This window comes from Acinonyx jubatus, chromosome F2, assembly GCF_027475565.1.
Source record: "Acinonyx jubatus isolate Ajub_Pintada_27869175 chromosome F2, VMU_Ajub_asm_v1.0, whole genome shotgun sequence".
Lineage (NCBI taxonomy): Eukaryota > Metazoa > Chordata > Mammalia > Carnivora > Felidae > Acinonyx > Acinonyx jubatus.
In genome coordinates, this window is record NC_069394.1 from 41,869,945 (window position 1) to 41,883,517 (window position 13,573).

Below are 13,573 nucleotides of genomic sequence, written 5' to 3' on the forward strand. Positions count from 1 at the left end.
TATAGCTTTATTATTTATTCCTTCTGATTTTTTTAGTGTTTTGTGTTTTTTTTAACCAAAATGGTAAAGTATGTTTTCATTCTGCTCCTTGGTTATACAAGGCTGTTTGCATTCAAAGTACAGTTTTCATTCTGTACAGTTATGGGAAGGTGACTATGGTATCACTAATTATGTCATCTTAGAGGGTCAGTAAATTAAATTCACACACTCCCTTCTCAATTTAAAGGCCTTGCATATAAATTCAAAGAGCTTGAAAAGATTGAAGAGGGCCACAGAGTGATGATTGGTGGAAAAGAAGTAGAAGTCATGGGCATAATCTCTCCAGATGATTTCAACAGTGGCAGATGTTTTCAACTTGGAGGAGGAAGCCTTGCTATCTCAAGTTCTTCTCAGGCTGCCAAGAAGTGTTTCTCTAACCCCTTCAAAAGTGTTTGTAAACCAAGTTCAAAGGAAAATAGACCAAACGGTTTCCAAGATTGTAAACCACGTCATGACCCACATGCACAAAGTAAGATGTAAAAAATAATTTGAATATTCTGTTTTAAAACTGTCAAAAGATATTGGCATGTGAATTTAAAGTTTAAGTTTTATTTAAAGTTTTCAGGTGAAAGTATATATTATTCTTCAGGTGTACAACTGACATAAGGAATAATGTTGAAGCTATATAACAATATAGTTTGGGAATCATTTTATAAATAAATGCCTAATTCTAAGAATACAGTAGTGGAGAATACTTGTGTTGAAGGAAAAATATACAAATTGGAGATGTATACACACATCATACATGTATATGATTTTGAATAATATCTGACATTTCAGCAAGAAGAAATATTAGTCAATTCATGAGTCAGGATTAGGTTTATACTTCTCTTTTGACAACTGTATGTTTTGATCACATCCATTAATGTATTAAAATATTGAATGATGAGATGTCATGTAAATAACTTAAATTTTACTTATAATCATTAAATTTAATGATTTAATTTTAATATTAATGAGTCTAATTTAAAAATAATATTAAAAATAAAACCTCACCTGTTTTTTGATTGTTTACTTAACAGGGATTTCTTCAGTGCCTTTTTTTGCAGTGTAAACTATCATCAGAGATCTTCTCATTTGTTGAGAAGACAGACAAATAAATTTAGATTGTAAAGCAATAGTAGATGTCAAATTTGGGGTATCAAGTAGGTTGCTTTCATAGTAGTGGTAAAATGAAAAGTACATAAAGCAATATAATTTTTTGCAAGTATTATAGAGATAGAATTTTTGAAATAAAGGGACTGTTGAGATCAGTTTCTTCCCTTTGCATTTGAAGAAAGTAAGGCCCAGAAAGATGAACCGACTTGCCTAAATTCAAAGAACTATTGCCATATTTGGGATAAAACCCCAAATTAAAAATTCCTAGCTCTATATGAGCTTACCTGAGACTTAATTGAAAGAAAGTGGAAGCTTCTGCTTCTGTTTTTTCTTTTATCCAAATATTTTATCTGTCCCACCAGCTCTTTCAATAGGCTTCCTTCTCTTTTATTCTTTCTCTCTGCCTTCCTATTACATAATAGAGGGATGTGGGGAACCAAAAAGAATAATGTGCTTATTTAAAGATCTGAGTTAGAGTCCCATTTTCCCATTGAACTAACTGGTTCTTTGTCCTCTTGGGGCAGTCACTTGTCTCACAAATGGCTGTGTCTCCTCAAGTCTACATTGTGGGTTCTAATTACTACCATAAAGACGTAGAGTGTCTGCTATATACCATGTACAATAAATATTTGTTGACTGAATGAAAAATTTTATTGTGATAACATATATATATGTGTACATGTATGTATGTATGTGTGTGTGTGTGTATAATAAAAGCCCTTTGTGTTAATGATTCTCATTTATTTATCTTGCCAAGGGTAGAACTAGGTTGTAGACTTAAAATGAAAGCATGAAAGATTTTGTTAGCATTAAGTGGTGCCTCATTATTGTGAAGGTAGAGAGAGGCACCTTAAAATTTGAGCTGGTGTCCTGTTATTGTGGTGGTTTAGGTTTTATCTTTCCTGAAGATGGATGCTTTATTAGTTGACTTACATCCTATGGTCCTTCTTGCTTGAGTGTATTATCCTCCCCTCTTATCTTTTCTTTTTTCCCCTTTGTATTATCCTCACCTCTTCTCTTTTTTCCCCTTTGTGCTTTTCACAAGAGAAAAAATGGGGCCATTTCTTGGTTAGAAATCCACAAGGAATATACTCTTGCTCTGCTACTGGAATATAGAGGAAAGCCAAGAGCTAAGTTTTCCATTTTCACATCCTAATCCTCTGCCTGCCAGGAATTGACCTCAGAAATGGGAGTTCCTTTTAGTTGCTCAGAAATCTAGGAAGATCCACAGAAAACTTTCCTCTGGGTAATCACTAATGGTAGACATGACCAGACTCTCATTCCTGTGACTGCATATTTCTGCATTGCTGGATATTGTTTTAATCTACTAGAACCTATTTTCTTTATCTCCCCTTCTTTCTGTTCTCTTTTTTCTTTTTGTTTATTTAAAAAATCTATTTCATTTTTTTTTAATGTTTATTTATTTTTGAGACAGAGAGAGTTGGAGCATGGACAGGGGAGGGCCAGAGAGAGAGGGAGACACAGAACCCGAGGCAGGCTCCAAGCTCTGAGCTGTCAGCACAGAGCCTGATGCGGGGCTTGAACTCACGGATGGTGAGATCATGACCTGAGCCGAAGCTGGACGCCCAACCGACTGAGCCATCCAGGCGCCCCAAAATCTATTTCATTTTTTAACCATGATGCAGACATATAAAAATATCCCCAAAATAATTTTGATGAATTTATTACCGGACTAGATTAATTGAGACCTGCTTTCTAGTTATATTTGAGTTTGTATTTTTGGTGATATTTTAATAAATCTTGAACTGTATTAGCATATATCTAAAGAATTACATTATTATTCAATGGTTGCTTTTATTTGCTGCTTTGCAAAGATAAATGAATGTGACATTCATGAACGTAGTAATTAACTTGAAGCAAATAATGATGGTGAAGTCAATGGAAAATTTGTCATCCTTTCTCAGTTCTTCTGGTTAATAGAAGAAGTAATAGTCATTGTTAGTGTATACAGAAGTGAAAATAATGGGAGCCTTTATGTTAAATTTGGGGTGCCTTTCCAAAATAAGAAGCTGTGATCATTTGCAAATGCAACTGGGCAAAATTCCAACCTGTGCTTTTAGTTGGAAATCGTTCTCTTTGCTTTGAATACTGAGCTATTAAATGTGTGGCTTACTGAATACTCTGTTAAACAGTAGTGAATTTTAGTGGTTTTTTTTTTAAGTTTATTTAGTTTGTGGGGTCCCTGGGTGGCTAAGTTGGTTAGACATCTGTCTTTGGCTCAAGTCATGATCTCATGGTTTGTGGGTTCGAGCCCCGTGCTGGGCTCTGTTCTGACAGCTTGGAACCTGGATCCTGCTTTGGATTTTGTGTCTCCCCCTGTCTCTGCCCCTTCCATGCTCATGCTCTGCTCTCTGTCTCTCTTTGAGAGAGTGAGAAAGAGAGAGAGAGAGAGAGTATATATGAATGAGTGCAAGCAGGGGAGAGGCAGAGAAAGAGAGAGCGAGAATCCCAAGTATGCTCTGAACTGTCAGTATAGAGCCCAATGGCCAGGCTGGAGTTCATAAACCATGAGATCGTGACCTGAGCTGAGATTAAGAGTTAGGCACATAACCTGCTGAGCCACCCAGGTGCCCCAATTTCAGTGGTTTTGAAGTACTTTGGGGCATATGAAGTTTGGAAAGCCCTTTGAAATTCTCTGCCTGAAATCTTACATTGATAAGGCATGAGGTTTTATTTTTTAATTTTCCACTCTTGCTTAGTATCACTGTTACTAAACTTCAACTTTTTTGCCACAAAGGATGGCAAACAGTTCTAAGTTATGAGTAATTAAAGCAAGATAATATAGTTGCTGACAAAGTGAAATTGCAATACATTAATAGGTAAACTATCTTTTTCTTAAGATTCTCTTGTAATGTCGCGACCAGACAATAATCACCAGTGGATGTTCAATAAGAGCTGTTCTCCTATTGTGGATGTAGTGATAGATCCTTACCTTGTATATCATCTTCGACCACATCAAAAAGAAGGGATCCTATTCCTATATGAATGTGTAATGGGAATGAGGTAGGAAAATAATTTGTTTATTCTGACTTTTGATTTAACCTGTAACATAATGGTTTTCTAGAAAAAGTCTGATAAAAAGAGTCTCAGTATATCATGAATTATGCTTAATGTGTGCATTTATTCCAAAAGTGGTTCTTGATGGAATCCCATGTGCCAGATATCTTGCTAGGAGCTGGGCATACAGGAGTCAGGACCATGGGTCCTATCCTTAAGTAGTTTTTAAGGTATTTGAAGAAATAGGTAAATATAGTCAACCTTAATGTGGTGCAATAAGAGCTCACTAGTATGAGAAAGGCTTATGAGGGCAAAATTGAAGTAGCTGTTAATTCTGCTTATGAGACTTTTGAAAAAAGATTTTCTTCTTATCTCACTTCTACTTAAAAAAAAAGGAGTCTTCCCCACTCCCTTTTAAATATTTATTTATTTATTTATTTTGAGAGAGGGAGTGTAAGCAGGGAAGGGGCAGAGAGAGAAGGAGAGAGAAAATCCCAAGCAGGCTCGGTGCTGTCACTGCACAGCCCTATGCAGATTCAGGGCTTGATTTCATGAACTGTAAGATCATGACCTGAGCAGACATCAAAGATTGTATTCTAAAAAAAAAAAAAGAAGAACTGGATTTTTAGTCATCTGAGTCACCCAGGTACCATCCCCAAAAAAGGAATCTCCCTCATTCCCTTTTAAATGGAGTTTTCTGGTAAAGAACTGTAGCATCCTTTCTTTCTTTTTTTTTTTTTTTAACGTTTATTTATTTTTGAGACAGAGAGACAGAGCATGAACGGGGGAGGGGCAGAGAGAGGGAGGCACAGAATCGGAAGCAGGCTCCAGGCTCTGAGCCATCAGCCCAGAGCCCGACGCGGGGCTTGAACTCGCGGACCGCAAGATCGTGACCTGAGCTGAAGTCGGACACTTAACCGACTGAGCCACCCAGGCGCCCCTGTAGCATCCTTTCTTAAAGATATTTTAGAGGACACACGCACACAAAAGCTTGATAAAGGAAGTAAAAAAGAATCAAAGGAACCTGCTAACATCTTGTTATATTTCTTTCTATATATATTTCCTTTTTGTTTTGCTTTTAATGCATAGGCCCTTGATTTTTAAATTGATCATTTAATAGGGAGTTGGGAATGTAAATTCCCTCACACTCTTTTTTTTTAAGTTTTTAAATTTTTATTAAAAAAAGTTTTTTTTAATGTTTATTTATTTTTGAGAGAGAGAGAGACAGAGCATGAGCAGAGGAGGGGCAGACACAGAATTGGAAGCAGGCTCCAGGCTCTGAGCTGTCAGCACGGGGCCTGATGGGGGGCTCGAACTCACAAACTGTGAGGTCATGACCTGAGCCGAAGTCGGACACTCAACTGACTGAGCCACCCAGGTGCCCCAATTCCCTCACACTCTTAAGAACCCTTTGCAAGATGACAGCTTAAGGAAATGCTATATCCCAGAAACTTTCTAGACTCCTGTTCTTTCTCAAATCTGCTCTTTTCTTTGGAGACCGTATCTCATTTGGCCTGGAAAGCAACTTTAATTTCATCTCTCTCACTTTCTCAATTTAATCAAACCTCAAATTTTAATTTTGAACTCCTAAATATCCTTTGATTCCAAATCTTTTCTGGCACCACACTGCAGCAGTGCTAGTAACTGACATTATACGATTATGTTTTGTTTGGATTTTTGCAGTGGCATCTAGCTGTGTAGCTGTTTCTGATGCTCCTCAAATTCACTCTTATTGCCACCAGCTTGATTTTTCTGAAAAACCGTTCTGAAAATGGCATTCCCTTGCTTAACATGCTTCAGACTCTCAGAACTTACAGGAGTGTTACCTGATCTGTAACATGCACTCTGCTCATGATTTGTGGGATTATTTTAGGTGGACACAGACAAACCTTGTTTTTTAATTCTGATAGTAGTATATTTAGTTAATGAATTATTAGAAAAAACAGCATTTAAAATTTTTGGTTTTGTTAATCATGCCTGGACTTTTCAAATAAATCTAAGTACAAAAGGGAGTTGACTTAAGGAAAAATAAATAATAACATATAGTATCACATATATGGCAAAAATTGTGATGGTAGTCACGAAAGATTGATGTTTGGGAGACATTGACTTGCAAGATACAGTCTGAGTTTTCAAGGATATGTATGCTCATCTTTAGTCTCTGGCTGTCTTGCCAGGTTCATAGCCTTTGTATTTCCTTGTTTGGAATTCAGTTCAAGCTCCCACTGTGTTGAACTACTTGATTCATATAGTGAAATCTTATTTACCTTTGTTTGACAAGGTCCATCTTCCCAGTGAAGCCTTCCTGTTCTCTTCCCTCCACTGTGGAAGGATGGATCACTATTTTATCTCTGCCACTCTATATCTCAGCTGGCATTTGGTTTTGCATTGGCAAGTTGTTGATCTAAAATGGTAATAATGGGAGTGGCTGGCTGGCTCAGTCGGTAAAGCATGCAACTTGATGTCGGGGTTGTGAGTTTGAGCTCCATATTGGGTGTAGAGATTATTTAAAAAAAAATAAAGATTTTTAATTAAAATTAAAAATTTTAAAAATCTTTAATTAAAAAAAATGTTTATTTATTTTTGAGACAGAGACAGAGTGTCAGTGCGGGAGAGGGCAGAGAGAGAGGGAGACACAGAATGGAAAGCAGGCTCCAGGCTCTGAGCTGCCAGCACAGAGCCCGACATGGGACTCGAACCCTCGAACTGTGAGATCATGATCTGAGCCGAAGTAGGACGCTTAACTGACCTAGCCACCCAGGCACCCCCAAAACAGATCTTAAAAAAATAAAATGATAATGACTGTAATTCATGTTTGTGACTTTTTTCTGTACTTTGAAATGGAAAACATATAGTTAAATTTTGGTTATTATTTTTACTAATAAGAAATAGAATGAATTAAACTATAATCAAACTGGGGGCCTCTGGGTGGCCCAGATGGTTAATATCTGACTCTTGATTTTGGCTCAGGTCATGATCTCATGGTTTGTGAGATTGAGCACTCTCTCCCTCTCTCTCTGCTCCTTCCCTGTTCATGTGCATGTGCGTCTACACAGTCTTTCCCTCTCTCTCAAAATAAATAAAACAATTTAAACTATAATAAAACTCCACTTTTTAAACATTTTAAATTCCAGTTAGCATACAGTGTAATATTAGTTTCAGGTGTACAATTTAGTGATTCAACAATTACATACAACGCTCATTGCTCATCACAAGTATACGCTTTAATCCCCATCACCTATTTCACCCATCCCCCACCTTCCTTCCCTCTGTTGACCATCAGTTTATTCTCTGGAGTTAAATCTGTTTCTTGGTTTGTCCCCCTCTCTCTTTTTTCCCCTCTTCTCATTTGTTTTGTTTCTTAAATTCCACATATGAGTTAAATCAATATCACTCATCATCAGGGAAATACAAATCAAAACTACAATGAGATATTACCTCATACATGTCAGAATGGCTAAAATCAACAACACAAAATAGATGTTGGTGAGGATACAGAGGAAGGAAAACCCTCTTTTTCTAAAAAGTTTTTTAATGTTTATTTTTGAGAGAGAGAGAGAGAGAGAGAAACAGTGCGAAAGGGGAAGAGGCAGAGAGAGGGAGACACAGAATCTAAAGTAGGCTTCAGGCTCCGAGCTGTCAGCACAGAGCCTGATGTTAGGCTTGAACCCACAAAGCATGAGATCATGACCTGAGCTGAAGTCAGATGTTTAACCAACTGAGCCACCCAGGCACCCCAGAAAGGAGAACCCTCTTACACTGTTGGTGGGAATGCAAACTGGTGCAGGCACTCTGGCAAACAGTATGGAGATTCCTCAAAAAGCTAAAAACCGATCTACCCTATGATCTAGCAGTTGCATTACTAGCTATTTACCCAAAGAATACAAAAATACTAATTCAAAGGGATATATGCACCCCAATGCTTATAGCAGCATTATCTACAATAGCCAAATTATGGAAAGAGTCCATTGACTGTGAATGGATAAAGAAGATGTATGTGTGTGTGTGTGTGTGTGTGTATATATATATATATATATATACACACACACACACAATGGAATATTAGCCATAAAAAAAATGAAATCTTGCCATTTGCAATGACATGGTTGGAACTAGAGTGTTATGCTAAGTGAAATAAGTCAGAGACAACACCATACTTACTTTGGTACTATCCTTAATTCTTTTGATTTTATAACATGTATATACATATATATGTATATATGTATATGTATATATATGAAGAGCTTTAAAAGCTATGAAGTGATATAAACATGCCACTTAATATTCTTTATTATATTTAATTTTAATTTGTATTAACTGAGTAGGTCTGTAGGATAAGTCTATTACTAAGTTACATGTATTAGATCAATATTTAGTGTTTTTTCTTATAGTGCAGGGAGCTATATGATTGAGGAGTTCATTTACTGCTTGAAAATCATAAATACAGCTCAATTGATCTTTCTGGCTAAGATATAATATATTTTAAACTGTTTTGATAACTGATGCTGAAACTAATAAAAATTGCTCAACTGTTAGTGATAAGAAGCACAGTTATAGTTATTCAAATGTGTATATAAAATTGGGATTCATTTCTAGTTTCTCTAAATATATATGATAATATCACATGATTTAGATTCAACTGTCGAATTTCAGATTTGTTTTAGTAATTTAGTTGATAGTAAATATGTCATGAAAAAAATTACAAATTATCAAAGATGCAAAAGATATGTTGTAAATCAGATGCATGAAATCCTAGAAAAAGGATTTAGAAGGGGGTAGAGTTTGTCCTAATTACAAAACTATCAGTTTCTGATTTTTTGACTAATAAGTGACAGTATTAGGGGCATAAAATATTTAACTATTGTGACTAAAAGAAGTATAATTATTTCTAACAGAGTGAATGGCAGATGTGGAGCTATTCTTGCTGATGAAATGGGTTTAGGGAAAACATTGCAATGTATTTCACTCATCTGGACTCTACAGTGTCAGGGACCCTATGGAGGCAAGCCAGTAATAAAGAAGACACTTATTGTCACACCTGGGAGCTTGGTGAATAATTGGAGGAAAGAATTTCAAAAATGGCTAGGAAGTGAAAGGATCAAGGTATTTCCTGTTGATCAGGTAAGAGATTTTCAACACAGTTTAGCCTTGGTCATTTTCTAAATCTCTGTGCCTTTTTTTTTTCTTCTTTTGTTTTAAAAATTTTTTTAAATATTTATTTATTTTTGAGAGAGAGAGAGAGAGAGACAGTGTGAGTGGGCGAGGGGCAGAGAGAGAGGGAGACACAGAATCTGAAGCAGGCTCCAGGCGCTGAGCTGTCAGCACAGAGCCTGATGCAGGGCTCAAACTCACGGACCATGAGATTATGACCTGAGCCAAAGTTGGACGCTTAACTCACTGAACCACCCAGGCACCCCCTTAATTTTTTTTTTTTAAATGTTTATTTACGTTTGGGAGAAAGAGACAGTGTGAGCTGGTGAGGGGCACAAAGAGGGAACACAGAATCCCAAGCAGGCTCTAGGCTCTGAGCTGTCAGCACAGATCCTAACCTGGGGCTTGAACCCACTAACTGTGAGATCATGACCTGAGCTTAAGTCGGACGCTTAACCAGCTGAGCCACCCAGGTGCCCCATTATATCTCTGTGCTTTTCAAATCAGCACTGAGGTTTTCACTGTCTATATGGTAGTTTTTCAAGTGTATTGTAACTCTGCAACTCCTTTGCAGAAAAATGGAATCTTGGCTTACAATTTGGTTTTGAGTGCACATATTCTAATTAATGTCTGTCAGGAATATGCTGCTTGAATTTGATTTTACAGTTTTAGCTCATGATTTGTTAAATACTGTCTTTTTTTTTTTTTTTTTTTTTTAGGACCACAAAGTAGAAGAATTCATCAAATCTCCATTTTATTCTGTTCTTATCATCAGTTATGAAATGTTACTTCGTTCCTTGGATCAAATTAAGAATGTTAAGTTTGATCTTCTAATCTGTGATGAAGGGCATCGTTTGAAGAATAGTGCCATTAAGACAACTACAGCCCTCATTAGCCTTTCTTGTGAGAAAAGAATAATTCTAACTGGTCAGTATTTACTTTGGGGAAGACTTGATGGAATTTTTGCTTACTTATCATAAAGGATTTGTAATATGCTTGGCATCCAAAGAATTGGTGGTGCTGGATGGAATTCATACTAATAAGCCTATGGTAATTAAGTCTTGGTAGGATTCTGAATTTTCAAATCCCTATGTAATTTTCCGCCACTTAGATTTTGGAGTTTTTGAAGAATAAACAATGCTATCATGATAAAGAATGTAGGAGATAGGTCTGCATTGTCTCTTCATGGTTCCTAAGTCTGCTATTTATAGCTGTGCAACTTTGGGCAAGTTATTTAACTTCTCTGTGCCTCAGTTTCCTTATCTGTGAAATAAGGAATAATAATACCATCTACTTTGTAGAGTTATTGTAAAGGTCAAAGGAGTTAATTCATGTAAAGTTATTTAAAGACTACCTGACACATGGTAAATGCCTAATGCCTAAGTATCCATTGTTTATATATGTATATGCTGCATGCATAATTTATTGCTGGCCAAACTTGCTGGCCCAGACTGTCTGGAAAGGGGGGTGGCCCATATGTAAATACAGGAATCTTTTTCTACTCATTCCTTTTTAGCCTAGACTAGAATCAGGCCTGAATAGCTCAATGTAGCTTTCCTCCCACACCTTACTTTGGCCTTGTGTGGCCCTTCCAATTTCTGGAGAATTATCCTTGTTTGAATGAGAGCCTCCACTCTCCTCTGCATCTTGGTCAATGATTGACTCATAGAGGTAAGTGAAAAATGCCAGAGCCCTTGCCTTAGGGTAATTTCAGGACCGGCTTTATAGCACAATTTATGCTCTAAGGATTGCTATAATTTATCTCAAGCTAGGAGGCCATCCTTGCTTAGTTTCTTCCCCTCCTATTCTCTGATTCTATTATTCTCTTTCTCCTCAGAGCACTCCCTCCATACATGTTGTACAGCCAAATCCCTGTCTTGGGCTCTGCTCCTCGAGAACCCAGTCAAAAGACATAAATCCTTTCCTGCAGCTATCATTGGCAAATGGGATCTGACTATCATGAATGGCTTGGATTAGTTAGCCAGGGTTGGATGTCTGGAAGTCAACCACAAGGATCCTTATACCTTTGTTTCCCTTCTTACTTACTTGCTTTTCTCATTCTGCCTATCTTAAAAAAAATTGTTTTTGATTAAGTAAGCTCTGCCCCCAACATGGGGCTCAAACTCATGACCCCGAGATCAAGAGTTAAATGCTCTACCGACTGAGCCAGCCAGGTGCCCTTGATTCTGCCTTTTTTAGTTATTGTCATGGATATTTATTTAAAGGCTTAACAAAATGCATACCAACATAAATATCATATTCTATTATGTATCTCAAAGTTTAGAACTAGGTAGATGTGTTATATAATTAATAAGCATTGATCCTTCGGGTTGACCCGTTTAATTTTGAGGGGTATGATCATTAAATTCCCTGGCATTGTAAAATTCATGTTATCTATGTTAATGAATAAGTGCATTTTTATATGCCTCTTACATATATTTTTGGACAACCTTTTCTAGTCTTGTTATTTGAATGTCATCTGAAATTATACTGTAGGACTTTGCTGATTTACATGGGGGTTTTTTTTGTTTGTTTTTTGAGAGAGAGAGTGAGAGAGAGATCGCGCACGCGAGCATGGGGCCGAGAGAGGGAGACACAATCTGAAAGCAGTCTCCAGGCTCTGAGCTGTCAGTGCAGAGCCCGATGCAAGTCTTGAACTCATGAACCATGAGATCATGATCTGAGCTGAAGTCGGATGCCTAACCGACTGAGCTACACCCAGGCACCCCTATATGTTTTTTTTGATATAATTATTGAAACATGCTAATGTTTCTTTGAAAATTAGTTAGCCAAAAGTTTTTGAGTATGTAATTTATGCAGGGTATATTTGTGTTAACCTTTAAGATTAGTGACGATCTCAATATGATCTGAAAACTTTGAAAGGTAATAATTATAGGTGTCATTCACTGAGTATTTACTAAATGTCAGGCACTGTGCTACAACGTGCATACAGTGTCTCTACTTTTTGTTGTAATACCACTGGGAAATTGTTAACATCCCAGTTTTATAAGTGAAAAAATGCTGAATTTAACTTAAAGAGCTCAAGAATCTTGTCCAGAGTCACACTGTTATAACATTAAGAATCACTAACAGTTATGGAACATTTATTGTGCTTTAGGCACTGTTCTTAGTATATGGATTAACTAATTTGATCCTGACAATCCTAGGAGCTGCTATAATTATCCCCATTTTCTAGAAGTAAACTGAGGTATGTAACTTGCTTAGGGTCCCTCAGAGAGTAAATGATGCAGATGGGATTTGATCCCAGGCGAGTCAGACTGCAGAGCCTGGACACAGCCACTATGCTGAAGTTAAATCCAGAGTTAAAAATTTATATGGTTCTTAATATTTTTTGTTCACTTGGAGTTGGCTGCTCTTTCTCATCTCTAAAGCCTTTAGTTTAGGTTTGTTAGGGAAGAGAGTACAAATTTCTACAAATAACCTGTGACTGTAAAACACAAACTTGACCTTTCATCACTTTTGTTTCTCTTAGGTACTCCAGTTCAGAATGATCTTCAAGAATTTTTTGCATTAATTGATTTTGTAAATCCAGGAATATTAGGCTCTTTGTCATCTTATAGAAAAATATATGAAGAACCCATCATTTTATCGAGACAACCTTCTGCTTCTGAGGTATAATTTATGTTAATAAATAGGTTTAAAAAAAAAAGACTATGTTCAGGAAAGTCATCCACAACTTGGGCAATATTTTAATTCAGGAAAAATTAAATTAGTGAATTCTTTATTTTTCCATAATCCTTCAACTCTTCCTGCATTCTTTATTTTAGAGAATAATATCACATTAAAAAAAATCATAAATAGGCACTTCACAAAGAATTGTAATTGACAGTAAACATATAAAAATATTCATTTTTACTGATATTGACAAAAGTAAACTAAAGTAACCATAAAAAACTTCAAAAAAAATGTTTTATTTATGGAGGTGCCTGGGTGGCTCAGTTGGTTAAGTGACCAACTTTGGCTCAGGTCGTGATCTGTCAGTTTGTGGATTTGTGCCCCACCTTGGGCTCTGTGCCAACAGCTCAGAGCCTGGAGCCTGCTTTGGATTCTGTGCTTCCCTCACCCTCTGCTCCTCTCCCACTCATGCTCTGTCTCTCTGTCTCAAAAATAAAGAAAACATTAAAAAAAAATTTTAAAAATGTTTTATTTACTTATCTTTTAAATGTTTATTTTTGAGAGAGAGAGAGAGTGCACATGCACACACAAGTGGGGGAGGGGCAAAGAGAGGTGGGGTTGGGGGATCCGA

General features: G+C 36.7%; 1 protein-coding gene across 9 annotated transcripts in view; it reads left to right on the forward strand.

The window, feature by feature from the left end:
* Positions 1-13,573, forward strand: part of RAD54B (RAD54 homolog B) — a 118,818-nt gene that overhangs the window by 55,079 nt on the left and 50,166 nt on the right. For all 9 annotated transcript variants that reach the window (XM_027064219.2, XM_015072171.3, XM_027064218.2 and 6 more), the window contains 5 exons: positions 227-508; positions 3,999-4,161; positions 9,051-9,276; positions 10,026-10,233; positions 12,800-12,939. In XM_027064219.2, the coding sequence (XP_026920020.1) occupies positions 227-508; positions 3,999-4,161; positions 9,051-9,276; positions 10,026-10,233; positions 12,800-12,939 (1,019 nt within the window). The remainder of the gene's footprint in view (positions 1-226; positions 509-3,998; positions 4,162-9,050; positions 9,277-10,025; positions 10,234-12,799; positions 12,940-13,573) is intronic.